The following is a 26,420-nucleotide window of genomic DNA, read 5'->3' as shown; positions in this document are numbered from 1 at the left end:
TCAGGCACTAACTATGTATACGGAGAGTAAAAAGGGTTTCAGGTTCAAAGAAACGTATTTTTAATTCCTTGCAGAATATAAAAAGACAAAAGAGACTAAAAATACTCCCTTGATGTAGATTGTATGCGCGGCCAATTTAGTGGCGATCATTGTACCCCACAGTCTGATTCAATGCCGAATGTGCAAGAACAAAACCCCTCTCAGCCCTGACCTCCACCCCTTCGTGGGCTCTGCAGAATGAAGAGCTTCGTTTCCTGAGAACAACTTGGTGGTGGATACCCTATTTATTTACAAATGAGATCCATCGGGTTGCTCGGTGACGTCCCCACTACGTCCGTTTTCAGTATGATGCCGGCAGGCTTACCCTCATCTTTCTCTCCCAAGCGCAAACGAGAGCCCTCTGAATCAGACTGCTATAGCCGCTCAGCTTCACCCACATCGACAGCCTCTAACGACAGTTTTCAGGAGGTTCCACTTCAGGACGAGGACGAGCTGGAAAGCTATAGTCCTCGCACTGCAGTGACTGGACGATTCGGAGAGTTAGCCATCCGCAGCGACCTTGTACTGGACTCTGGAACCTTGACTGGCAACCCACGGCGAGGATCTTTGGCTCTACCGGCACAGAAAGCATGCGAGCCTGACAGCCACGAGCTCAAGAATATGCCTGAAGCCCTACCGGCCACTAGCAGTGAATCCAATGACCGCCAAGCACTGCGATTCGAGCCGCCCGCAACACAAGATCCAACTCCCTTGCCCAATTCCCCGTCAAAGAAGAAATCTGCAACCTTCTCTCGCAAGAATTTGAATCCCTCATCGCCGTCTAAGCGCAAGCAACGACTATCCCCTCCTCTTGCGGACACTCCGTCTGAAGAAGACCCGCTTGTATGGCATGATTCAGAAATAACAGGCCACAACCCATCCGACCCAACGGATGATGGATACGGGATCAACGGCATAGGCTTCAAGCCCACCGCCTCAATTGCGTGGGAAAGATCACAAAAGCGACAAAAGCAAGTGGCAGAATGGAAGAATCGCGAAGCCAGGGAGGCTCGTGAAAGACGACGCGAAAGGAGGAGGGATGGTGTTGAGCTAGACAACTTGCACGGCATGAACGAAGGTGCAATTCAGAAGCGAGTGAAATTCAATTTCTAGCGGAGGAAGCATGGCTGCGCAACATGCAGCCAAATTTTGGATGTCTTTACTTCGGCGTTTCACTTTTGAAGGGCAGGCTTATGGGCGGGGGTTTTTTTTGCTTCTTTTTTGCTTTCGGACAAATGGGACAATCCAACGATGATTGGTTGGACAATATGAACTTTGCAGAGAGCTATGATACACAGAGATGACTTATGACATGACGTCGATCACCACTTGATCCATCGATCGGAATATACAGTTTTCGGAACACCTCATGAACTCCATGACTCCTTTTCATGAATCAACAGCACTACCAGAATTTGTAGTTGGAGGGATTGGTCCAACTCTTGCTCTTCCTTTCCTCCTCAGCAAGACGCGCGCGCAATGCTGCTTCCTCCTCTGCCACATCCTTCTCACGTTGTTTCTTGGCCTTCAATTGGTTCATCAGATCGAGCGCTTCTGCCATGCCACTCAATTCGTTATTCCGTCGCCAGCGGCAGTATTCATATGAGGCTAATGAAGTGATAGCAAACATGCCAACAGCCCAGTTTCCAGCAGACCATAGATAGTAGCGTCCTGCATGCACATATTAGCCCCATGATTCTAGTGCACCAATACCGAAAGAGCACAGCTATACCTTTAAGCACACCTCGCAGACCGCCAACACCAAATCCAACACCAATGCCTGTTAACAAGGATTCCCGAGCACACGGTCTTTTGTGAAGGGTGGTCATTTCGGAGACCGGGAACGATCCAATAATCTCGGAGTAAGGTACATCCTTAGGATTCTTGCCCCGGGGCTTATAGGTTGCTTTGGCGAGCGCGTTTGCGGGTTCTTCGGGGTTTCCGAAGGCATCCCATAGCTTTCCAGTTTGTGACTGAGACGGATTGTATTTCGGTTTCTGCGAATCGGCTAGGTCATTGGGAGTTTGTGTGTTGCTACCAGCCTCCGGAAGAGAGCTGGGGTCTCGTGAGTCTTCCGCCATAGTTGTGTAGAGTAAATTGCTTCTAGATTTCCACTTGCTGTCTTCCGCTATTGAAGAAGATCATCAATATCGGAAGGATAGATAATCCAGGCTGTCCTAAAGTGGACGGTTATTCCGGAAGGCTGACTAACACTTTTAACGCGTATGGGCGGTACGCGAACGCGTCGGGGCCATCGAAATCGATTTGATTAGAGCAGATCGCAGGCCATTGCTGGACCCTCCTAGAGGCACAATTAGCTTCAGAACCAGATCTCATTCTATTTGCGCCTATCTAAATTTTCTTCTTTTTCTTGTTTGATCTGAAATTCACCAAGTGCGCAATTCATGTTCTACTCAGGTTCCGCCCTTTGAAAGAGGTACTTTAACAAGCCCAGCCGGGCGAAGCGTCGCAATGCCTTCACGAAAGCCCAGCAAGTATGGAAACAAGTTCCGATCCAGTGCTGCATCCTCGAATCCTCGACGCTCTAAAACGGTCCAATTCAACTCGTTGCGCTCGACCGAGGCAACCTCCCAAGATGAGAAATTTGAGGCCATTCGGTTGGCCAACAGCATCGATGAGACTCTCGGCTTCCCACGATTTGAGTCTGGCGAGACAAGGGCCGGATGGTTGGTCAATATGCATAGCACATCGATTGAGGACTCGGACGTGCCTGGAGGTCGTGCCGGCGTGGATTATTACTTCCTGCAGGACGACGGAGGAAGTTTCAAAGCTACCGTGGAATACGATCCTTATTTCTTGATTGCAGTCAAAAAGGGCTACGAAATGGAGGTAGAAGAGTGGTGTCGCCGAACGTTTGAGGGCATCATCAAAAAATTCAAGCGACTTCAGAAGGAAGATCTCGATCTCCCAAATCACCTTCTCGGCTACCGGAAAACCTACATCAAGCTCAGCTTCGCCAATGTGAGCAATCTTTTAGAGGTTAGGAGGACCCTGCTTCCTCTTGCGGAGAAGAACAAGAAAAATGAGAGTGCGATGGACGCATACGTTGAGATGACCAGGTTTGTTCTGCATTCCATGATTCGATCTGGACATTGGGCTAATGTATGGTGTTCATAGTGCGACTGCTGGTATCGACCTTTTTGACGACGAAATAATTAATGAGCAACGACCTAATGGCAACCTACAAGCGAGTGATTTTATTGTTGATATTCGAGAATACGACGTGCCATACCATGTCCGGGTCTGCATTGACAAAGGTCGGTGTTTTCTGTTTCTCCTGGTGAGGCATTACAGCTAACACATCGCAGACATTCGGATTGGAAAGTGGTATAATGTCGAGGCAGATCATGGCGTGATATCGCTGACCTGCCTGGAAGACCGGCTTCAGCGTGCCGATCCTGTTGTCCTCGCTTTTGATATCGAGTGTACGAAGTTACCGCTGAAATTTCCCGACGCCACGACGGATCAGATTATGATGATTTCGTACATGATTGATGGGCAAGGGTTCCTAATTACCAACCGAGAGATCGTGTCCGAGGACATTCACGACTTCGAGTACACTCCCAAACCAGAGTACAATGGACCTTTCATTATTTTCAATGAACCCAATGAAAGAGGAGTCCTTGAGCGATTTTTTGAGCATGTCAAGATTTCCAAGCCTACTGTGATCGCGACATACAACGGAGACTTCTTCGATTGGCCGTTTGTGGAAACAAGAGCCAGTATTCTGGGACTCGACATGTATATGGAGATCGGCTTCCGGAAAAACAGCGAGGATATCTACCTAGCCGACAACTGTGTGCATATGGATTGTTTCGCCTGGGTCAACCGTGACAGTTACCTTCCCCAAGGAAGTCGAGGTTTGAAAGCCGTGACTGTTGCAAAGCTTGGTTACGACCCGGATGAACTTGACCCAGAGCTAATGACACCGTATGCGAGTGAAAGGCCGCAGACCCTAGCTGAATACTCGGTTTCCGATGCTGTTGCAACCTATTACCTGTACATGAAATATGTCCACCCTTTCATCTTCTCGCTCTGCACAATCATTCCCCTAAACGCCGACGAAACGTTGCGGAAGGGAACTGGTACTTTGTGTGAGATGCTTCTCATGGTTCAAGCCTACCAGCATGAGATTGTCTTACCAAACAAACACAAGAATCCCCCGGAAGCTTTCTATGAAGGTCATCTCCTTGAGTCAGAGACCTACGTCGGCGGCCACGTTGAAAGTATCGAAGCTGGTGTCTTCCGAAGTGATATCCCTACCCATTTTACCGTTGATCCTACTGCGATTGATGAGCTTCTCAAGGATCTCGATCACGCCCTCAAGTTCAGTATCGAGGTTGAAGAGAAGAAATCCATGGATGATGTCGTGAACTATGATGAGGTCAGGGCACAAATTGTGGAGCGTTTGCTTGATCTCAAAAGCAATCCAGTTCGGAACGAGGTGCCTTTCATCTACCATTTGGACGTCGCCTCCATGTATCCCAACATCATGATCACCAACCGATTGCAACCAGACTCGTTGATTGATGAGTCAGATTGTGCCGCCTGCGACTTCAACCGACCCGGAAAAACATGTGATAGACGCATGCCTTGGGCATGGCGAGGTGAATTCTTGCCTGCCAAACGTGATGAATACAACATGATTCGACGTGCCACAGCAAATGAACGTTTCCCAGGCCGGTACCCAAATTCCCCAATGAGGTCCTTTGGCGAATTAAGCATTGAAGAGCAAGCTGGACTGGTCAAGAAACGGTTGCAGGATTACAGTAAGAAGATTTATCACAAAATTCACGACAGCAAAACGATGGAGCGCGAGGCTATCATTTGCCAAAGAGAAAATCCGTTCTATGTCGATACTGTCAGAGACTTCCGTGACCGACGATACGATTTCAAGGGCAAGCAAAAGTCCTGGAAGAACAAGGCCGATGGTTTACAGTCGTCAGGCGGTTCAGCCGCTGAAATCGAGGAGGCAAAGAAGATGATTATTCTGTACGATTCTCTTCAGCTTGCACACAAGGTCATTCTCAACAGTTTTTACGGATATGTGATGCGAAAGGGCTCTCGGTGGTATTCCATGGAAATGGCCGGTGTCACTTGTCTGACAGGTGCTCACATTATTCAGATGGCGAGAGAGCTTGTCGAACGCATCGGTCGTCCTCTGGAATTGGATACTGATGGTATCTGGTGTATGCTTCCGGGAGGATTCCCCGATACCTTCTCCTTCACTCTGAAGAATGGGAAGAAATTGAGTATCTCATACCCTTGTGTCATGCTCAACCACCTCGTCCATGCAAAATACACCAACCATCAGTACCAGGCCCTTGTCGATCCGAAAACCTTCAAGTACGAGACTCACAGCGAAAATTCTATCTTCTTCGAAGTGGATGGACCGTATCGGGCAATGATTTTGCCAACGTCGAAGGAGGAAGACAAGAACCTGAAGAAACGATATGCAGTCTTCAATCACGATGGTTCTTTAGCTGAACTCAAAGGATTCGAAGTTAAGCGAAGAGGAGAGCTGAAGTTGATCAAGATCTTCCAGACGCAGCTCTTCAAATTCTTCTTAGAGGGCTCTAATCTTGCCGAGACCTACGCCGCTGTGGCCCGTGTTGCTGACCGGTGGTTGGACGTTCTATACGAACACGGAACGACATTGGCCGATGAAGAGCTGATTGATCTCATTTCCGAAAATCGAAGCATGTCAAAAACCCTGGAAGAGTACGGCTCCCAAAAGTCGACATCCATCACGACGGCAAAACGCCTGGCAGAGTTCTTGGGTGAACAGATGATCAAGGACAAAGGCCTCAACTGCAAATACATTATCTCGTCACGCCCACGAAATACACCTGTCACCGAAAGAGCCATTCCTGTGGCTATATTTTCAGCCGAGGAGAACATTAAGCGGTTCTTCTTGCGCAAATGGCTAAAAGAAGACCCTGGCGATATGGATCCCCGAACCGTGATCGATTGGGACTACTACCTCGAGCGTTTGGGATCAGTGATCCAGAAGTTGATTACCATTCCAGCCGCGCTTCAGAAGCTTCGAAACCCAGTGCCCCGAGTCGCCCACCCCGATTGGTTGCAACGCCGGATCAACACGAAGGATGATAGGTTCAAGCAGAAGAAGATGACTGATCTATTCACCAAGTCTGAGAAGACGCCACTTTCGTCGACAAACGCCAATATCCTAGATCATCGGGTTCAGCATGCTGGCGATCTAGATGAAGCAATCTCGGGCTCGACTCAAAAATCGAAATCGCCCAACAACAAGGTTTCCCAGAAGAGAAAGCATCCCGAAAATGCTTCGAAGACAGCTCTTGACCCCTTCGCTAGCCTGCCAGCAGTTATGCCATCGATGTCGGAGAACTACGAAGGATTCCTTAAGTATCAGAAGCAAAAATGGAAGATCCAAAAACAAGCACGAATTCGCCGTCGTCAGCTGTTTGGTGAACGGACAAACGTTGCCTCAGATTCCCTGAGTAGCTTCTTCCGCAATCAAGCTCAGATGCTGTACATCAGCACATGGCAGGTCCTGCAGCTTTGCGATACGGGCGTTCCGGGAGTTGTGCGAGCTTTTGTACTGATTGACCAAAAGATCCACGCTCTCAGTGTCAGAGTTCCACGGCAATTCTTCTTGAACTTGAAACGGGACTCTTTGCCGGACATTGACGTGCCAGACTGTGAAGTCGAGAAAGTCAACCATACACTACCAAACGGGCATCCCTCGGTCTACTTATTCAAGCTGTCTTTGTCAGAGGAGAAATATCTAGAAGAAGCCGACAAGATGGACATTCTCTTCCAACACCCTAGCGTTGAAGGGGTTTACGAGGGAAACATCCCATTAAGCACTCGAGCGGTACTCAAACTAGGGAGCCATTGTACCTTTGATGAACAGCAACGCGGTGTCCTAGGTGACGGCTTGGACAAGGGCTTTGACCTTTCAACATTACTTCACGCATCTTCTGAGCAGCCCTATCTGATGGACTCGTCATTGGTGTACCACTACCTATATCACATTGTCTCTGGAGATAGACAAATCTTCGCCATATTCTCGACATCCAAGAATGAGGCGCACATTATCGTTCTCAACCGCACAAGAGATGTCCAAGGTCTTCCCAACGTCGATAAAATCTACACCGAGCTTCTCACGCGTAAGATGCAAGCCGCATCTGGTGATGAGTCGCAGCATGCGTTCGACTACCAGGACAATATCCATTTCAAAACTACCCAGGTGATGACGCGAAGGAAGGCTCACCTTGAGGTTGGTGATCTGATCAGAAAGATTCGAAATGATGAGGCTCATCCTGCCGTCCTTGTCATTCAATCCCAACAAAAAGACCGCTTATGTCACGACATTCCGATCTTGAAGGAGTGTCCAGTATTATCAGTGAAGCCCGAGGCATCGGACATGGAATTTCCCCCACTGGGCTGGCAGGCATTCGTTGCAAGACGTCTAGTCACACGCTATCTATACTTGTCTTCTTGGATTCAGCACTTGACTATGCTCGCTCGGTTCGGCGATGTTCCGCTTTGCAACCTGGAAAGTGAGGATCCTCGATACCTCATCGATATCTCGTACGCCAGACGGCTTCAGCAAAACAACGTTGTGCTCTGGTGGTCATCTGGCCCGCGCCCTGACCACGCAGGCTACGAAAGGGATGACATCCTAGGCGCCTTGGACAAGGTCAACATGCCATCTGTCAATGTACCGGGTGCTTACTCCACAGTGTGCATCGAGCTCGAGGTTCGCAATCTGTCAATCAATACAATTCTGACATCTTCCATCATCAGCGAAATGGATGGCAGTGATACGCTGCTAGCTCCTTCTGGGGACGGTGAAGATACTGGTGTTTTCTATTCAGAGAAAGCATTTGCCTCTGCCGGTGTCGTCGTTCTCCGAGAGATGGTAAAACACTGGTGGACAGAGGCCTGTGCGGGGAACAACATGGCCGATATCATGGTCCAGCATCTGATCCGATGGGTGGAAAGCCCTGTGTCCTGTCTCTATGACCGATCTTTGCACAACTACGTGCGTTTACTGTCACGAAAGTCATTCCAGAGGTTGATGGCAGAGTTCAGACGAGTTGGCTCGCATGTCATCTTTGCCAGCCCTACACGCCTCCTTCTCCAAACGACCAAGACCGAGGTTGGCAACGCCTACGCCTACAGCCAGTATGTTCTCAAGTCAATTCGCGCCAACCCTTCATTCCACTTCATCGATCTAGAGATCAAAGAATACTGGGACTATCTCGTTTGGTATGATGAATACAACTACGGAGGCAAGGGCTGTCGAGAGGTCACCGAGGCCGACGAACAGGATCTCGAGACAGCGATGCACTGGCAGCTCAGCCGGTTCCTGCCAATGCCCATGCAGACTATATTCCATGACTGGATTGTCGAGTATATCGAGCTGATGCATGGCTTGAAGCGGCCAGAACTCCAAGACGGGGATCTGTCTTCAACGCCTCGGCCAACGCAGATTCCCATTGGACGGACAAACGAAGGAGACGATGATGAGATCACTGCTATTCTCTCCGAACGATTCTCGAAGCCATTGAAGAAACAAATCTCGGGATTGATCCGCAGACAACGCGACGAGATGCTTCATCCCGAGCTTGCATCCGACTATGCCTTCCCCGTTTTGCCAGGAGTGCTAGTCGGCCCCAAAGATAAACGTAACCCATCTTTGGAGTTGACTAAACTGCTGATGCAGGTTCTGAGTTTGTCCAAGACGACAACCCTGGAATCCCGGTTGCTGCGACGTGAGCTTCTTGCCCTTTTCGAGGTCCGAGAATTCAGCAAGGAGGGCCGATTCGAGAACCCTAGTGCTAGCTTGAAGCTCCCGGAAATGTCTTGCAACTCCTGCTGTCTTATTCGAGACCTCGATCTCTGCCGCGACGAAGATGTGCTCCCTGGTGCCAGCTCAGAAGCCAGCAAGTCTACCCAGCCCTGGCGATGCCCCTTCTGTCACGCCGAGTACGACCGATTGGCTACTGAAGAATTCCTCATTGGTCAAGTCCATGGCTTCGTTGTGGAATGGCAGACACAGGATATCAAGTGCTCGAAATGCAGCAGTCTTAAGATCAGTGATTTCATGGAGCATTGTTCTTGCAGTGGTACATGGACTGCGACAGTTGATCGGAAGGAGATCGAGAAGAAACTACAAGTGTTGGAGAGCGTGGCGAAATTCCACAAGCTACAACTGTTGGAGCATATTGTCGAGGAAGTGCTGGAGCGATTTTGAATGTACTATTTCTGTTTTATTTGTGTCTTGATTTCCCCCTGTTTTTTTTTTTTTTTTTTGGTTTTTGCATTGGGTTGGCGTTGAGTCGGGCAAATGTAAATAGCCAACTGGGCAGAAATGCTTCTCCAATAATCGCGCCATTGTCTTTTTAAACATCGGCCTTTATAATTCAACTTCTTATTTTCTAAACATTTTCTATTTCAACTAACAACGTCTTGGAGTTGGAGTGTTTAATAGTTTCATCTGACGTTTCAGCCCTTCCCAATTAGCCCCGCCAACGACATTCCCCACGATCTTCGACTTCAAACCCCCGCAGTCCCTCGGAAAATATCACGATAGAACCGCTAGGGACACCATAAGCCCAGGTGTCATCGGCACTTGTCGCTCAGCTGTGAGTATTTTCTGCGCAGTCTCACCTCGGGTCTTCGCGCTGGACTCCTGTGCCACTTGACCGCAGGGCTGACTTTGGATCTTGCAGGTACATAAGGACAGGCGTATACATATATAGCGCACCCTCAAGTCGAACCCCTCTAGCTTGCGCTCAGTCCTTCACTCGCATTTTGCGTCGCACAACTTCCCCATCCCCCCACAATTCGCGTCGCGCGTCCCCCACTTGGTTTTATTCGCAATGGCGGCACAACCCCCGAGCCAGAAGCCGAAGGTCCAGCCGTGCCGATACAAGACCGGAAAGACACTGGGCGCTGGTTCGTACTCTGTTGTAAAGGAATGTGTGCACATCGATACCGGTCGCTATTATGCGGCGAAGGTCATTAACAAGCGTCTCATGTCCGGGCGCGAGCATATGGTGTGTGCCGGGATAACCACAACCACGGAGACAAGAGCATGACTGACGTCTTCCGAAAATATACAGGTCCGGAATGAGATCGCAGTATTGAAGAAGGTGTCACTGGGCCACCAGAACATTCTCACGCTGGTCGACTACTTTGAGACTATGAACAACTGTGTGTTTTGCTCCATGATAACGCCAATCGCGTCCCCACTAACCAGTGATGCGTTTTAGTATATCTTGTCACTGATCTCGCGCTGGGCGGGGAACTCTTTGACCGCATCTGTCGCAAAGGTAGCTACTACGAGTCGGACGCTGCAGACCTTATCCGCGCAGTACTCTCCGCCGTGGCCTATCTGCATGACCATGGGATCGTGCACCGTGATCTGAAGCCTGAGAACCTGCTTTTCCGCACGCCAGAAGACAACGCCGATCTATTGATTGCCGATTTCGGATTGTCGAGGATCATGGACGAGGAGCAGTTCCACGTCCTGACGACAACCTGCGGAACGCCAGGATACATGGCACCAGAGATCTTCAAAAAGAGCGGTCACGGCAAGCCAGTGTAAGTCCATCTCATTACGATTGTTTAATCTTTCACTAACAGCCATCCCCTTCCAGTGACATCTGGGCTATCGGCGTGATCACCTACTTCCTGCTATGCGGATACACACCCTTCGATCGGGACTCCAATCTCGAAGAGATGCAAGCAATCCTAGCAGCAGACTACTCCTTCACGCCGCTCGAGTACTGGCGCGGTGTATCACAGGAAGCCCGCAACTTCATCAACAGATGTCTGACTGTCAACCCGCAATCACGAATGACAGCCCACGAAGCTCTCCAGCACCCATGGGTCAATCTGGCCTATGACAGCGGCAAGGTCGGCTCAGGTGAAGATCTGCTGCCGACGGTCAAGAAGAATTTCAACGCGCGCCGCACGCTGCACCGTGCTATCGACACTGTGCGGGCTATCAACAAGCTCCGCGAAGGCGGCGGCTTCATGATGGACGGCGTTATGAGCGTCGATCCTAAGCCTGAGCGTGTCAATGGTGATGAGATTATTGAGGAGAACCAGCATGCTCCTCCACCTGCGCCGGTTAATGCTGGTGGCCCGACTCAGATGCAGATTGATAGTCGTGGTAATGCGCGTGGGCAGACTGAGGAGCAGATCCGGGCTCAGGAGCGGAGGGTCAAGGAGATGGTTGCTGGTTTGTGGAGTCGGACTCCTCGTTAGGATGCATGGATATGTATTCTTTGCTTTTTGTATATGCTGTGTTTCGTCCGTGGGGATGTTCGTCTTCGGATTTGGAGAATCACTGGCTGCTCTTCTCTGGTCTGGGACGTTTACTTTAGTTGGCTCCTTTTCGATGTCTCTACGTATTACACAATTATCAATTACAATAAATGATGGCGGTGTTTATAATCAATAATTCTTGGATGAGTCTCGGTTTAAAATACTTATTCACTATCTTTATGAAGCTGAGATGCCAGACCATTGCCATTCCTTATTAATGCCCATTCGGAAAAGCTGTTAACTGAAAACTCACACAAGAAAATAAAGAAGCAGCATCATCATAGTCATTATAATCATCAGTCCCACTTGAAGCGTTGAGATGTGGGACGAAAAGCAAAGCGATCTAAAAGTAAATGCTAATCAATCTGCGCCTTCCAGGATCTCCTCACCGTCATCTAGAGAGAGAACCCACTCTCGCCATTCCTGCCACTCCGCATAACTAGCGCTTGCCTTAAGCCCCTGATATCTGACAGTACGGAAATCCGAGACCTGGTCCCAGGGCTTAGTAGCGCCGGAGTTCCCACCAGCTGCACCGCGCAGCAGTCTCCGTGCAGTACTGCCGCCAGCACCATCCCAGCCTGCCTTTCGCATCAAGCTCTCCACGGTCTCTTCTTTGGTCCAGCCCTGCTCGACAGCGACGTCAGGAAGATAAGTGGCACCATAGCGACGGCCGCGGTGGATGAAGGAGATCCGCAGCCCGTGAGTACCCAGAGACCAGTCCATGGCATCCTTACACGGCTCGAAGGACCCAAGGAGTGTGAGAGAGCATGATAGTGAGGGGATAAGGGATTTAGGGATGGTCTCAAAACGGGTATCATCGAAGGCCCTAAAGCAAGATAATATGTGAGTTAGTTTGATATATAGATAGGGATGTACCTTTGTTTGTGCATTGTAGCGAGAGAGGGGTATTCAATGGGAACCACGTACGAGGTCAAAGCGTAGGACTTCAACCCCGCTGCAAGTTCCTGTCCCTCGAATGTCCCTATGCACCCGCGTAGAGACTTGTGTCCGCTTCGTGACAGGGTGTTCCATGTCACGAACAGGGGATATCGCTGATCAGGCGATCTCAGCTGGGGGGTGTTGGAAACCGCACTTGGCTCGGTGATATTGGTTGAACTGGACTGTAGCGAGTTGGAAGAAGTATTGGATGCAGACGATGAAGATGTGGCTGCGCTGGAAGAGGCGGAGAATTGGCTCTGAAGACGGCTGATGCTGCGGAGTTGCAGCTTCTTCGGCTGACTACTCGACTGGGACGATTGGTTGCTATCGTCATCTTCGACTTGTTCATTTACGGACTGCTGTTGGTCTGTTTCTTCTTCAACTTGCTCTTCAAGACTCGACAACTTCTTAGTTTGCTCGTGTTGTTCCCATAAGGCCTCTACGGCTGCCAGAGTGGGGGGTTCGCGATCCTCGAATGAAGCAAGGAGAGACTCAAAGCAATAGTAGCATTGAGCGGTATTCGCCATGTTGGGAAGGTTCCGTTTTCTCTTGGTTCCCCAGTGACGTCTTTTAGAAGAAATGCACTGCTTTGGGTTCTTCAACCAAAGTCAAGTTGGTGAAGTATGTGGTCTCCGCAATGGCCCGGGGCGATAAGAAACTGCGTCCTTATCGACTGGAACTCCAATGAGAGCCAAGGCTATAGGCCGTAGGAGAGTATAAAGCAGTGCAGTAACGAAGAGTCAAGGGCAAGAGAGAGAAAATCAGAAAGCAGGAACAAATCAAGAGAGAAAGAGAAAGAGAAAGAGAACCGGGAGTCTACCAAAGTTGGGAAGTGTTATCCGTCGCTCACGTGAACGGCAGTCTATTGGCGCCAGTTGGGATACCTACAGTACTACATAGCACAATATAAATAGTATATATAACAGTATCTTCCTGCTTTGCCTGAACACACGCAATCGAAAAAAGTGGAACATGGTAAGGCTGAGATAGTTGAAGAAAGAGGAAGAAAAGATGAAGTATATATATATTCTAAGCTGCTTTCGCCGCCTATATTCTAGCTACAACATCAAAACAGGGGACGGGAACATCTATAAAAAGAGACAACTAGAAAGACTTTCAAAAAAGACTACCAACAAGGGCATCGGAAGGCCGGATAAGCTATATCACCAGGTATAGGGCCAAGCCCAGGCAAAACCGACCAGGAATCTACACATGGCACTGTCTTAAAAGGATAAAGATGAGAAGAAAATAGTCCTTGGATTCTATAGATCCTTGTGTTGAGAACAGATTGTAGAATGTACATAGGACGCCCAATTAAATGTTGAACTTTTCCCCTTAGAAATTCATATGAGCCCGCTGTTGAATAAGTGCGAGGCCCAACCGCCAAAAATAACATTGCTCGTTTCACATGCAAAAAAGCATTCCCATATCCCAATGACCCGCGTCAGGTTGAAAAAGCAGTCCGGTAATTAACCCCTAAAAACGCACCCATGTATTTTTCTTTTGTTATACGAAATGATGTTGAACTCGTGGGATCCATAATATAGATCCCGCTTTGATTTTCCGTAACTCATACTCAGACCTCAATATCCCATTTAAACGGGGAGAGGGAAGGTGCTGGCCCACTGAGCAATCTCCTTGCGGAGAGCAAGGATCTCAGGAACGCTGTCACTGGCGACCTTGGCCTTGAAGTCCTTGAGCTTGTTGGCCTCCTTGGGAAGCTCACTCTGGATCTTCTTGCAGAGGGAAATGGACTGGTCAATGTAGCGGGCAATGCGCTTGAAGTCCTCCTCGCCCATACCACGGGAAGACATGGCGGGGGCACCAATGCGGACACCGCAAGGAGTGAGGGCCGACTTGTCACCGGGGATGGAGTTCTTGTTGCAGGCAATGTTGATCTGCTCCAGAACGGCCTCAACACGAGCACCGTCGAGGCTGTTGGCGCGGAGGTCAACGAGGACCATGTGGCTGTCAGTGCCGTCGGAGACGAGCTTGTGACCGAGAACCTTGAACTCCTCCTCGAGAGCCTTGGCGTTCTTGATGACCTGCTCCTGGTACTGCTTGAACTCAGGGGTGTCAACCTGCTTGAGGGCAACAGCCAGAGCAGTGATGGTGTGGTTGTGGGGACCACCCTGGTGGCCAGGGAAGACGGAGAAGTTGATAGGGTTCTCGAGGTCGTAGAGAACATCCTTGCCGGTCTTATCGGTGCTGCGGACACCCTTGCGGAAGAAGATCATGGCACCACGGGGGCCACGGAGAGACTTGTGAGTGGTGGTGGTCACAACATCGGCGTACTCGAAGGGAGAGGGAATGACACCAGCGGCGATCAGACCAGAAATGTGAGCCATGTCGACGATGAGGTAGGCGCCAACCTTATCGGCAATCTCGCGCATGCGCTTGTAGTCAATCAGACGGCAGTAGGCGGAGGTACCGGCGACCAGACACTTGGGGCGGTACATCTCGGCGTTACGCTCAAGAGTGTCGTAGTCGATGATACCGGTCTCAAGGTTGACACGGTAAGGGAAGGTCTCGAAGTAGGTGGAAACGGCAGAGATCTTCCTGGAGGGGGTCTGGTAGCCGTGGCTCAAGTGACCACCGTGGGGGAGATCCAAGCCCATCAAGCGGTCGTGGGGACGCATGAGAGCCTGGTAGACCTGGAGGTTGGCGGGGCTACCAGAAAGGCACTGGACGTTGACGCCCCACTTGGCGGGGTCGAGGTTGAATGCCTTGAGAGCACGCTGCTGGCAGGTGATCTCAATGGCGTCGATGTGCTGGTTGCCACCGTAGTAACGAGCACCGGGGTAACCCTCGGAGTACTTGTTGCACATGGGCGAACCAAGGGCATCGAAGACAGCACGAGAAGTGAAGTTCTCGGAGGCAATCAGGACGATTGACTCACGCTGACGCTGGATTTCCTTCTCCTGTACAAATAGGACAATTAGCACAGCTCGTTTTTCTGGTGGGGACAATACGGGACAATGCATTCAACTGCAGGTCCTAAATGGATTATTTCGACGTACCATGATGGAGGCAATCTCCGGGTCGCTAGACACGAGGGAGTTGTGCATTTGCTATAATCGATGAGTCAATGACTTAAATGCTAGAAATGAGGGTAGATGTGATACTCACGTCCCGGTGGGACTCGGAAAGAGCGTAAGTCATGATGAAGTATGGTAATCTGTCTTCTGAGAATAAACAGAGAAAATTGCTATGGAGGAGGGGAGGTGAAGAGAAGGCGAAAAATTAAATGGAAGTGGTGGGGGAGGGGATCTTCCGTTGCCTCAGGCGCTGAACTTTAACACACCGAACGATATCGGAGAAAGCTGGCCGGATTCGGGTTTTAGGTTATAAAATTTGTAACTAGGGGGAAAATGGTACTTTGGTTGAAGGTTCAAAACAATGAAAATTGCTTATTTCCTTTGAACGTTCTTCGAGAAAAGAGAGAAAAGAGAGAAAAGAGGAAATAGAGTATGAATTGCTGGTTTGCCACAGCTAATGAAATGATGGCACCTTTTGCTGTCTTGAAATGATCGCTAAAAAAACACCAGGGTATTTCCTTTTAAACGCCAAATAAATTGATCTGAAAATCCTGCAACACTTGGCTGACTTGAGAATTCCCATTGTAAACCGAAAGTTTCAAGTTCAAGCTTCATGCTTCCACGGTCCTCATGCCTCGAGGGTCCTCATGCCTCCACGGTCCTCGTATTGTTCTCCTGTAGCATTCCTGCTCGATTCCCAAAGTCAGAGATGACAGAGCGCAGCCGTCTCACACGATCCTCCAGCTCTGCAATCTCTTCTTGTTGGTCATCAACAGACCGATGTACATCTGGCAACCCTTCGACGACTGTACGAGCTTTCTGAATTCGAATCCTGACAGAGCTGGTTTCGGTAGGGAGGTTTTTCACATCGAGTGGCGGGCGGGCACTTGAACCGAGGACTGATACTTCTGTTACAGCATGCGAAGAGGTAGTGTTCCCATTGTGTCCACCATTAGGGATGTTTGAAGGTGTTTGTTGGGTCTGCGCTTGGGAAGCTCCTGGGACCCCTGTTGTATCCCCGGTTGCGTCTGATGAACCTGTTTGTTGACCTTTGGCGGATAGCAAGCGAGAAAGAATCCCATGCAATGGTGGGATTATCTCAAAGGTCTGTGGTGAAGGGAAGGGTACTGTTTGCGGTGCTGGTGTTGGCGCGTCTTTAAAGGACGTCTCGGGAACCGGGGATTTCAGCAGCGGGGTGCCCACTGGCGGGGATCGAGAAGCCATTGTCGGGAATGTTGACTCAAAAGATCCCGAGGGAAGATGTCTGAAGGACGAGTAGATCCCGGCTGGGGTAAGTCTTTAGGGAAGAGTCGGAAGACACCCTGTAGATTCGGTCGCAACACATGCTTATCTCAGCAAATACGCTCCTGGCACCCGGTGACGGTGACGTCGGGGCCCATGCCCCTCCTTCACCGGCGGCCTTTTTTCTGCGTTCGTGGTCTGATTCTCCCTCGTTCGATCTCTTCTCCTCTAAACATCTGTATAAAGGTAAGCAGATTTGTCGGTTTATTGTTAAAATTTATCTTGGTTCAGCAATTGATCAGTGTTCGTATAATTCTAGGTGTAATTCAATCACCATAACAAACCCCACTATGGCTGACCAAAAAGTTGCCTTGAGTATGATTAACTGCCACCCAGGTCCTCAAAAGATATGCCCGCTAATGTAAGGCTTATAGTTGTGATTGATGGCTGGGGTATTGCAGGCCCCAACTCCCCACCCCAGGGAGATGCCATCGCCGCGGCCGATACCCCACACATGTCCGGCTTCGCCGAGCCCAACTCCAAGACCGCCCAGGGCTTCTCCGAGTTGGATGCCTCCTCGCTCGCTGTCGGTCTCCCTGAGGGTCTGATGGGCAACAGTGAGGTCGGTCACCTGAATATTGGTGCTGGTCGTGTTGTCTGGCAGGACAGTGTTCGCATTGACCAGACCCTTAAGAAGGGCGAGATGGGCAAGGTGCCCAGCGTTGTCAAGTCCTTCACCCGTGCAAAGGAGGGCAATGGACGTCTGCACCTTCTGGGCTTGGTTTCAGATGGTGGTGTTCACTCCAACATCACTCACTTGTTCGCCTTGCTCCAGGTTGCCAAGGACATGCAGATTCCCGAGGTCTTCATCCACTTCTTCGCCGATGGACGTGATACCGACCCCAAGAGCGCCGACAAGTTCATGCAGCAGGTGCTTGAGAAGACCCAGGAAATCGGTATCGGTGCGATTGCCACTGTCGTGGGCCGCTACTACATTATGGACCGCGACAAGCGCTGGGAGCGTGTTGAGGTTGGCCTCAAGGGTCTGGTCACTGGCGAGGGTGAGGACAGCTCGGACCCGCTACAGACCATCAAGGAGCGCTACGAGAAGAAGGAGAATGATGAGTTCCTGAAGCCCATCATTGTTGGCGGCAAGGAGCGCCGTGTCCAGGGTACGTGTAGTCCGAGCCTAAAAGGCAATGTCACGAGAACTAATTGAGCCTGTATAGATGACGATACTCTCTTCTTCTTCAACTACCGTTCGGATCGTGTCCGTGAAATCACCCAACTGCTGGGCGACCATGACCGCTCCCCGCGCCCCGACTTCCCCTACCCCAAGAACATCTCCCTCACCACCATGACCCAGTACAAGACTGACTACACCTTCGATGTTGCTTTCCCCCCGCAACACATGGGTAACGTGCTGGCCGAATGGCTCGCCAAGAAGAACCTCCAGCAATGCCACATTGCTGAGACTGAGAAGTACGCTCACGTCACTTTCTTCTTCAACGGTGGCATCGAGAAGGATTTCCCCGGTGAAGTGCGCGATATGATCCCTTCGCCCCGAGTTGCTACCTACGATCTTGACCCAAAGATGAGTGCAGCTGCTGTCGGTACCAAGATGGCTGAGCGCCTTGGCGAGCAGAAGTTCGACTTTGTCATGAACAACTTCGCTCCTCCCGACATGGTTGGCCACACTGGCGTGTACGAGGCTGCCATCCAGGGTGTTGCTGCCACTGACAAGGCCATTGGCGAGATCTACGAGGCTTGCAAGAAGAACAACTACGTTCTGTTCATCACTGCCGATCACGGGTAAGTTAATTATGCGAGACACGAACAGCTCCCATCAAGAGAACTGCTAGCTAACTCACATTCGCAGAAACGCCGAGGAGATGCTCAACGAGAAGGGTACCCCCAAGACCTCCCACACCCTTAACAAGGTTCCCTTCGTTATGGCTAACGCCCCTGAAGGCTGGAGCCTCAAGAAGGGCGGTGTCTTGGGTGATGTTGCGCCTACCGTTCTCGCTGCCATGGGCGTCGAGCAGCCCGAGGAGATGACCGGTGAGAACCTGCTGATCAAGTCCTAGATAATGTTTTTCGTACATAAATGTTTGATTATGAATCAATGAATAGAATTTTGTCAATATACACATGATCTTCCTTCTTCTTTTATAGTATCAGAAGTCATCTATCCTCTCGCTTCTTGGAGTGTCCACTCAAGTAGCTTTTTTGGGTACATACATGTGTCCTTTGTGATACACTTTTTTAAACAGAGTTCTCACCGGAGCGCATTAATAAAAGATCAAAGGCATGAAGCGTAAGCTACATAACTATGTCATTATGTAGACTTCATCATGTAAGTATATTGATTAATTCCGGGTCAGAATGATTGACACTATCAGATAACTTCCACATTCAAAGACCAATTGATCGCTTTTGGGAGTATTGCATTAAAAATCCGAGGGTATATCTTTAATCTGATCTATGCGCTGTTATGGTGTCAGGCACCTGCACAAATCATACGTTTCCAGGCTATCCCAACTCAATTGGGATTTGGTCCTCAACGCTCAAGCATTCCTTGAGATATCGTGCCTCCAAAATAGGGTTCACACTTACAGAGCCCTTGCACTGAATCACTGTGAACTAGTTGAGGGTTGGCCCCATCCGACGGTAGCTTCGTGGCTCGCACGCCACCTATTGCATCTCCGGGTGATATATCCTTCTTCGCCTGCGGGTTCTGGGGGGGTTTTGACCTTATGCGGAGGCCGAAGCAGCAGCCTGCTGTTGAGCCTGGCTTTGGAGTTGGATGAGCTGGGTGAGGGGTTAGAATATGAACATAGTGGGGGTGGATTGCAGTTGAATGAGGGTGGTTTACCTCTGAGCGCATCTTCTCACTCTTCTCTTGTGTCGCATCAATCTCGCCTTCAATTCGCTTGCTGTAGATTCTCAGTCAGCACATTTTCGTTGATTCACAGTGGTCAAGGTAGTAGCACTCACATCTCCTTCTCAATGAACTCCAACCGACCGTTGACGGCCATGGTGGCTTCAGTCTTATCCTGCTTCAGCAACACCGGGCCGACGAGCTTGTAAATGTTGGAGTCATCGTCCAGCTGAGCGAACTCAGTCTGCACGCCTTCGTTCTCTTGCTGCTGCGATTCGAGTTTCTGGCGGGCGTCGACCAGAACCTCAAGCTCTGGATGTGCGAGAAAGATCAGTAGCTATTGCTGTGATCAATTAGATATTTAGACATACCGGTCTGCAGTCCCTGGAACTCTTCCGAAAGTGCTTGAATCTGTTTCTGGGCGTCCATGGTGAACTTGGAGGTGAAGTGGGAGGAGGGAAAATCAATGGCTCCCGCCCGTAAACAACTTCCACTCTCACTTTCCCCTCCAATTCCCATCAACCCTCGGTTCTAGGGCTGTTTTGTACTTCCTCTTTTCTTCTACCCCAAAGAATCTTCAAGTTTTCTCTTCTAGTAACTCGCTGCCTATCCCTCCAGCCTTGGCCCATTGCCCCAACCCTTGCTCCCCTCTCCCCGCTTTATCACATCTGCCTCCGCGGTCGACTTGCTACCTCTACCCCAGACAGTACAAGCATTGCCTATCATGAGCAATACGGATTTCCTGGGGCGGGCGATCGATACGGTCAAGAAGGCGATCGAGAATGACAACGATGGGGAGTACGAAAAGGCTTATCAGATGTACTACTCCGCACTGGAGTTGTTCATGCTGGCCTTGAAATGGGAGAAGAACCCGAAATCGAAGGAGATGATTCGCTCAAAGGCCGGCGAGTATATGGATCGCGCGGAGAAGCTTAAGAATCACCTGGCCGAGGACCGGAAAAAACCAAGTGCGGTTGGCGCAAATGGAAAGGTGGCGCAAGGCAGTGGGAAGGGAGGGTATGTACTCGACTTCTTTTCACAAGGGTTCCTCGCTCTAGCACCCCCATATGTGGGATAAACAGTATTAGCGAGTGAGCTATTGTCCTACGTTACCCCCGCTAACAACACTGGGTCGTATAGAAAGGAAGATGACGATAACGGCGAAGATGCGGAAGCGAAAAAGCTTCGATCAGCGCTTCAAGGAGCTATTCTGTCGGACAAGCCGAACGTGAAGTGGGAGGATGTTGCTGGCCTGGAGAATGCAAAGGAAGCATTGAAGGAAGCTGTCATTCTTCCCATCAAGTTCCCCCACTTGTTCACTGGCAAGCGCCAACCCTGGAAGGGTATTCTGCTTTACGGTCCTCCAGGAACAGGAAAATCTTATCTTGCCAAAGCCGTGGCAACGGAGGCAAACAGCACATTCTTCAGTGTCAGCAGTAGTGACCTGGTCTCGAAGTGGATGGGTGAGAGTGAAAGGTAGGGCACATCTCTTTATCTACGGGAGCTTCGAGAGTTGCGTACTAATTCGCATCTAGACTCGTGAAGCAATTGTTTAACATGGCTCGTGAGAACAAGCCCGCGATTATCTTCATCGACGAGGTCGATGCGTTGTGCGGACCCCGTGGCGAAGGAGAATCTGAGGCCTCACGGCGTATCAAAACCGAATTACTTGTACAGATGGACGGTGTCGGCAAAGACTCGAAGGGCGTTTTGATTCTGGGTGCAACCAATATCCCCTGGCAACTGGATGCTGCTATTCGGCGACGATTCCAGCGAAGAGTACACATCAGTCTTCCCGACTACAATGCACGAATGAAGATGTTCATGCTAGCCGTGGGCTCGACGCCGTGTCAAATGACGCAGACTGACTATCGCCAATTGGCCGATCTAAGCGATGGCTATTCTGGTAGCGATATTAGTATTTGCGTGCAGGATGCACTGATGCAGCCAATCCGCAAGATTCAAGGAGCAACACATTATAAGAAGGTATGTATACTCAGTTCTCACTGTTCCAATTCACAGCAACTAACCCGGCTCTGTTATAGGTACTCGATGAGGGCGTAGAGAAAGTCACGCCCTGCTCACCAGGGGATGCGGGCGCAGAGGAAATGACCTGGCTCGACATCGATGCAGATAAGCTTCTGGAGCCACCTCTCACCCTCAAGGATTTCATCAAAGCAGTTAAGAACTCTCGACCAACCGTTAGCGGAGAGGATCTCACGAGAAACGCTGAATGGACCCAAGAATTCGGCAGTGAAGGCGCCTGATCGTATCCTTCGAATTGGTCGATGTTCCACCGATCACGGCCACCGAAATCTGAATCTTTCTACCTCAGTTGATCAACAGCATAAAATCCTGGCTTCCTGGCTTTGTCCAGGGAGGACGAAAGCTGAATATCTCATGTCCTTGCTCATAGTCTCCATTTTCTCATCCCCTTTATCTGTGTCCATGTCAATGTTTGCTTCATTTCGGATTCCTGTGTTTTTTTGGTGGCTGTCTCCGAAGAGCTTGGTGTTTAGAAGCGTTTCTCAATTACTTTTGGCAATGGCGAGGCGTTGGCTAAGCAAATATTTCATGTGTCTCCAGGGCTATCCCCGCGAGTGTCTCCGTCATAGGAAAGCGTGCGAGTAGTATACATACTGCTTTGAAGACTACAAACTTGTATGGTTCATTCGCCATTGCTTGTAGGTGTAATTAATGCCCACCAGAGCTCAATTTTTGCACTGACAGACACTACCTAAATGAATAACTGTTCTCAACTCATCAAATTCCTCCCTGGGATGACACTATGCACAAATGATTCGAACAAACCGGCACAAAGCCAGCCCTAAAACGCCTCAATAAAAAAGTGAAGGGAGACACAGAAAGACAAAACAAGTTGAAAAAAAACTTAGTATACTTGCAAGACATGTCGGGGGAATCTCTCATGACAGAAGGTCGACGCTGGAAGAACAAGAGATAAAATCACAACGAATGACATAAACACAGAACCGATCCATCTACTGGCCGAGCAAGCTCTTGTTCGAGCTCTCACGACGCTTGAGCATTTCAGTCTTAGCACGCTTCAAGCCCTCGCCCAGTTTCTTAGTCCGCTTCCAATCACTGCTCATCTTTTTCATGCGGACAGCCGCCCTCACAAGAGATATGGCGGATTTTAATTTATGGCGTGGAGTGCGGACAGGAGCTCTGTCACGGGCCTGCACGCCCATCTCTGAAATCATGCGGAGGTCGGCATCGTTGCTGTTAGTAACCTGTTAGCTATATTGCAAATAGTATTCGATAGAACTGGGGACACGAACCATGCAACTCGGACGCGTTCACCAAGTTCCATCAAGCCCTTGCTCCAGGCAAGATCACGGCGGAACTTTTCTTCACGCTGCAGGCGAGCACGAAGCCAGATGATTTCCTTGCCTAGGCCTCGGATCTCTTTTTCATGTTTGGTCTTGTTGGTTGACTTGGAAAGGGAGGTTTTCTCGAGGATTTCGTCGTGGCGTCGTTGTAAAGCATCGAGATTTTTGGTTACTGTTTCAGCCTCGCGCTTGTGAGCATCTCGTTCTTCGCGAATCCGGCGCACATGTGTCTTCAATTCGTTCAGGCGCGCTTCCCGTTCGGAAAGTTTTAGGGCTAGTGATTCGGCCTCGAGGGTGGAGGACCTAAGGAGCTCATGGAAGTCCTTTTGGTCCTCTTCTTTCATTGCAGCACGTTCTAGCTCTCGGTTTTTTGCGTTCACCTTCTGGAGGGATCGGTGCGCTTCAGCCACTTGTTTTCGTAGACTGCGTAGCTCTTCATGAAGCTTGTTTGATGGAGAATTATGTGGGGAGTGTGACTCGAATTTGTTCATCATCGCATCATGAAGATCCTTTTCCAATTCATCAACTCGGGACTTATAGCTTTGCGCAGAAGATTTCTGCTTAGATTCACGCTGGAGGAGGATTTTTTCGCGTTTCCTAGCCTCCTCTAGGCTGTGTCGAAGTAAAGAGAGGTCCCCATGTGTACCGGATTGTTCACTCTCCATCACAGGCTGCTGGTGCTGCTCAAGAAGAGCTTCCAGTTCTTGGGCGCGACGCTCCAGGCGCTGTACCTTCGTCTTGGCCGAAGTAAGTTCTCGATCTCGGTTACCAGAGCCAGCAAGCAATTTGTCCTGAAGGCGATCGATTTCAGCCGAAAGGCGACCCTCCTCTGCTGCAAATCGTTCACTTTCCGAGACAAGCTGGTCCTCAAGGGACGCTTTGGCATCTCGCAGCACTTTGAGTTCGTTGTCAAGTCTTGTTATAGTCTTGCGCAGTTCAAGCTTGTCGCGGTCAAATCGGGTGGTGTCATCTGCGTTCTGGACTCGGTCGAGTTGGGCTTGAAGCTCGATGCGTTCGGCTTCAATCTCCTGCACCGAAGCCTTCAGGTCAAATATCTCGACATGAGCATTTGCAAGTTGATCACGGAGCTTCTGTCTCTCGGCAATAGACTTTTCCAGGTTTTTGTCCAGGTCCGATGTCCCGTTTTGTCGACCCTTGGCAATTTCTTGCTCATCCGCCAGACTAGATTGTAAAACGATCACCTCGTCTTCCAAAGCTCGCACCTTGTCTGCAAGTGCTTGCTCTTCGCGTTTAGATACTCGAGCATCTTGCTTCGCCGTAAGAAGCTCGTCTCGTTTTTCATCAAGGTCGCGTCTTGTCTTATCAAGGTCATCTTTAAGATCTTGGATTTGGCGATTCAGCATAGCCTTTTCTTGCGTGTAGCGCTTTTTCTCGCTATCAATGGCCTCTTGTAGCCTAGACTCCTTCCCAGAGTATGTGCTACCGGCTTCCTGAAGAGTGTCGATAGTTCGCTTCAAGTCTGCCGCTTGGCCTTCTGCCCATGCTTTCTCTGATTGTAGAGTGCGCTTGCTGCTTTCCCAGCGACTTTGATCGACTGCAAATCGGCCCTCCTTCTCCTCAATCTCATGGTGAAGGTTTTCGATCTCCTCTTGCAGCCGTTCAAGTTCCGCCTTGTGCTGCCAGCGAATGTTGTGCCCTTCATCCTGAGCGCGAGATGTGGCGTCCTGAACCGCTTTTTGAAGTTCGCGGATTCGGGATTGTGCACGGTCGAGTTCGATTTGTAGGCCTCCTGATTCATCGGTCAGCGCATGATGGCGAGTTTGAAGCAGTTCCTTTTCGTCCGTTCCACGCTGAAGTTCGTCCAAGGCCTCCTGTAGTCGAGCAGAAGTGGTTTTTAGGTCCTGTCGGGCTTGATCACGATCACGCCTGGCCACATCAAGGTCCTCAACCAGTTGGTTGGCATTATCTTCTAGACCATGTTGGATAGTTTGATAGCGCTCTTCGAGGACAGTCACATGGTTGGTTTTACTCTCCAGCTCTACCCTCAGAGCATCGTTCTCTCGTTGCAGCTCGCGTATCTCTTCTTCGAGCTTTTCGGTCTTATCCTCCATTTGCCGGCTTAACCCTTTGGTGGTAAAGGATTTGTTCGACATTTCGTCCTGCAATTCTCTCAAGTCCTCCTCGGCGCGATTCTTCTGTTCAATAGCCTGCCTTGCAGTATCCATCGACTCTCTGGATTCGAGCTTGGCCTGGGCAAGACTATCATGGAGCTCTTGCATCTGCTCCTTGGCACGGTCCAGCTCAAGCTGAAGCTCTGAAGCTGCGCCATTATCTTCGGCGTTACGTTTCAGATCCTCAAGCTCTTCTTCCCGTTCCTCGAGGAGCCGATCTTTCTCTCTCGAGCTTGCTTCTAGGTCCTCAATATCGTCACGAAGTTTATCGGTCTCTTGCGATTGGGCATCTTTGATTTGCCTCAATTCGTCACGAGCTTCTCGGAGTTCGACGTCACGCGATTCAAGCTCTTCACGCATCATATCCATTTCACGCTGTACCGTCTGATCCGCTTGCTCCCTCCATGATTTTTCCTTTAATTCCACCAGTTGTAGCTGGTAGTCCTCAAGGTCTTTCTCTGCCTGCTGGAGGCTCTTCCGGTATCGAGAAATATCGCGTTGCATCGTTAGCCGCAAGACCTTGAGCTCCCTGTTTTCTTTGAGGGCTTCGTTATTGTATTCCGGGCCAGCTTTTTGGAGTTGTTCTTCCATGAAGTGAATCCTCAGCTTCAAACTGAAATTGACTTTGCTCAGTTGATCAATTGCCTGTGAACGTCAGCATTAGCCTGCAGGGAGTTGCGTATAGGCCTCGCGGTTGGGATGTGTATCATACCATAGCTTGGTCCTTGAGCGACAAATTGTTCCCTCCATCACCGAGAACTCCTCCGTTGCGTCCTGAATACCCGGGCAGTGGTGTGCTTTGCGCACTACTGCTTGCAGCATGCGGAACTGGGGTTGCCTCTTCCATCGTCCGATCCTCCTCGTATATATCAGACATGTCCATAGCAGGCAAGCCGGGTGTGTGGACATTGCTCCGATGGGTCTCTCGCTGATATCCCGGAGTTTTCGGACCGTCTGTTCCTCGGGCCGCAGACATATTCCTCAAAAGGTTGTTCTTCGTCGCGCTCTTCATTAACGGAGTAAACTCTCCCTTCTCGGGGGCTGTTGCTGGAAGATGTCGTAACGCGCTTCTTGTAGACTTGGAAGCGGCACCGGCGCGCGGAGTGACGCGTTTATCGAAACCCTTGATCACATCATTGTCCTTCGATGGTGTTTGGAAAGAATTTTCAAGAGAATCGAGTGCAGACAAATGATGCCGCCCCGCGCTGCGAAATCCGGTTGTAAGGTAAGTCGCGTTGCCGTCGTATTCGGTGCGCGGTGTGTCGATGTAGGGGAAGGCCATGTTTGAACAGGGGGAGGTGGGCCAAAACCTTTCAGCGCGTGACCATCACTGTTAATAAGGGCAGGAGCAAAATTTAGGCCGAAAGTTCACGCTTGACAATCACAGACGTGTTTTGGGCGAGTTATCCCCGGCTGTGTTAGGTCTAGCGCGGACACCTCTGTTGATTTC

At 50.0% G+C, this 26,420-nt stretch overlaps 11 protein-coding genes across 11 annotated transcripts; 5 read left to right on the top strand and 6 right to left on the bottom strand.

The window, feature by feature from the left end:
- Positions 1-294: 294 nt before the first annotated feature.
- On the top strand, positions 295-1,152 carry PEX2_078230 (uncharacterized protein; the record flags this gene model as incomplete). Its single annotated transcript, XM_016745093.1, has 1 exon — positions 295-1,152. One exon carries the CDS (start codon positions 295-297, stop codon positions 1,150-1,152), a length of 858 nt encoding a protein of 285 aa, XP_016598011.1.
- A 292-nt stretch (positions 1,153-1,444) lies between these two features.
- On the bottom strand, positions 1,445-2,120 carry PEX2_078220 (Cytochrome oxidase biogenesis protein, Cox20 subunit; the record flags this gene model as incomplete). Its single annotated transcript, XM_016745092.1, has 2 exons — positions 1,445-1,710; positions 1,772-2,120. 2 exons carry the CDS (start codon positions 2,118-2,120, stop codon positions 1,445-1,447), a joined length of 615 nt encoding a protein of 204 aa, XP_016598010.1.
- A 391-nt stretch (positions 2,121-2,511) lies between these two features.
- Positions 2,512-9,307, top strand: PEX2_078210 (DNA polymerase epsilon catalytic subunit POL2; the record flags this gene model as incomplete). The annotated part of the gene is made up of 3 exons (XM_016745091.1): positions 2,512-3,119; positions 3,178-3,317; positions 3,369-9,307. The coding sequence occupies 3 exons, from the start codon at positions 2,512-2,514 to the stop codon at positions 9,305-9,307; spliced, it is 6,687 nt and encodes a 2,228-aa protein (XP_016598009.1).
- A 628-nt stretch (positions 9,308-9,935) lies between these two features.
- On the top strand, positions 9,936-11,328 carry PEX2_078200 (serine/threonine-protein kinase; the record flags this gene model as incomplete). The annotated part of the gene is made up of 4 exons (XM_016745090.1): positions 9,936-10,112; positions 10,179-10,269; positions 10,329-10,659; positions 10,716-11,328. The coding sequence occupies 4 exons, from the start codon at positions 9,936-9,938 to the stop codon at positions 11,326-11,328; spliced, it is 1,212 nt and encodes a 403-aa protein (XP_016598008.1).
- Positions 11,329-11,748: 420 nt separating this feature from the next.
- On the bottom strand, positions 11,749-12,854 carry PEX2_078190 (AMMECR1 domain-containing protein; the record flags this gene model as incomplete). The annotated part of the gene is made up of 2 exons (XM_016745089.1): positions 11,749-12,214; positions 12,265-12,854. The coding sequence occupies 2 exons, from the start codon at positions 12,852-12,854 to the stop codon at positions 11,749-11,751; spliced, it is 1,056 nt and encodes a 351-aa protein (XP_016598007.1).
- A 1,068-nt stretch (positions 12,855-13,922) lies between these two features.
- PEX2_078180 (glycine hydroxymethyltransferase SHM2) lies at positions 13,923-15,489 on the bottom strand (the record flags this gene model as incomplete). The annotated part of the gene is made up of 3 exons (XM_016745088.1): positions 13,923-15,248; positions 15,348-15,398; positions 15,457-15,489. The coding sequence occupies 3 exons, from the start codon at positions 15,487-15,489 to the stop codon at positions 13,923-13,925; spliced, it is 1,410 nt and encodes a 469-aa protein (XP_016598006.1).
- Positions 15,490-16,010: 521 nt separating this feature from the next.
- Positions 16,011-16,589, bottom strand: PEX2_078170 (mediator of RNA polymerase II transcription subunit 9; the record flags this gene model as incomplete). Its single annotated transcript, XM_016745087.1, has 1 exon — positions 16,011-16,589. One exon carries the CDS (start codon positions 16,587-16,589, stop codon positions 16,011-16,013), a length of 579 nt encoding a protein of 192 aa, XP_016598005.1.
- Positions 16,590-16,708: 119 nt separating this feature from the next.
- PEX2_078160 (phosphoglycerate mutase, 2,3-bisphosphoglycerate-independent) lies at positions 16,709-18,694 on the top strand (the record flags this gene model as incomplete). Its single annotated transcript, XM_016745086.1, has 4 exons — positions 16,709-16,853; positions 17,042-17,779; positions 17,837-18,419; positions 18,487-18,694. The coding sequence occupies 4 exons, from the start codon at positions 16,709-16,711 to the stop codon at positions 18,692-18,694; spliced, it is 1,674 nt and encodes a 557-aa protein (XP_016598004.1).
- A 667-nt stretch (positions 18,695-19,361) lies between these two features.
- PEX2_078150 (tubulin-binding prefolding complex subunit YKE2) lies at positions 19,362-19,917 on the bottom strand (the record flags this gene model as incomplete). The annotated part of the gene is made up of 4 exons (XM_016745085.1): positions 19,362-19,418; positions 19,483-19,543; positions 19,605-19,800; positions 19,860-19,917. 4 exons carry the CDS (start codon positions 19,915-19,917, stop codon positions 19,362-19,364), a joined length of 372 nt encoding a protein of 123 aa, XP_016598003.1.
- A 295-nt stretch (positions 19,918-20,212) lies between these two features.
- Positions 20,213-21,755, top strand: PEX2_078140 (AAA family ATPase VPS4; the record flags this gene model as incomplete). The annotated part of the gene is made up of 4 exons (XM_016745084.1): positions 20,213-20,505; positions 20,629-20,964; positions 21,024-21,474; positions 21,534-21,755. 4 exons carry the CDS (start codon positions 20,213-20,215, stop codon positions 21,753-21,755), a joined length of 1,302 nt encoding a protein of 433 aa, XP_016598002.1.
- A 732-nt stretch (positions 21,756-22,487) lies between these two features.
- On the bottom strand, positions 22,488-26,252 carry PEX2_078130 (putative spindle-pole body protein (Pcp1); the record flags this gene model as incomplete). Its single annotated transcript, XM_016745083.1, has 3 exons — positions 22,488-22,728; positions 22,788-25,615; positions 25,683-26,252. The coding sequence occupies 3 exons, from the start codon at positions 26,250-26,252 to the stop codon at positions 22,488-22,490; spliced, it is 3,639 nt and encodes a 1,212-aa protein (XP_016598001.1).
- Between the last annotated feature and the right edge of the window lie 168 nt (positions 26,253-26,420).

Source organism: Penicillium expansum (genome assembly GCF_000769745.1).
Source record: "Penicillium expansum strain MD-8 chromosome Unknown contig268, whole genome shotgun sequence".
Classification (NCBI taxonomy): Eukaryota; Fungi; Ascomycota; class Eurotiomycetes; order Eurotiales; family Aspergillaceae; genus Penicillium; species Penicillium expansum.
The sequence above is the reverse complement of the archived record's forward strand: the minus strand, read 5'-3'. Positions and strand labels throughout refer to the sequence as shown.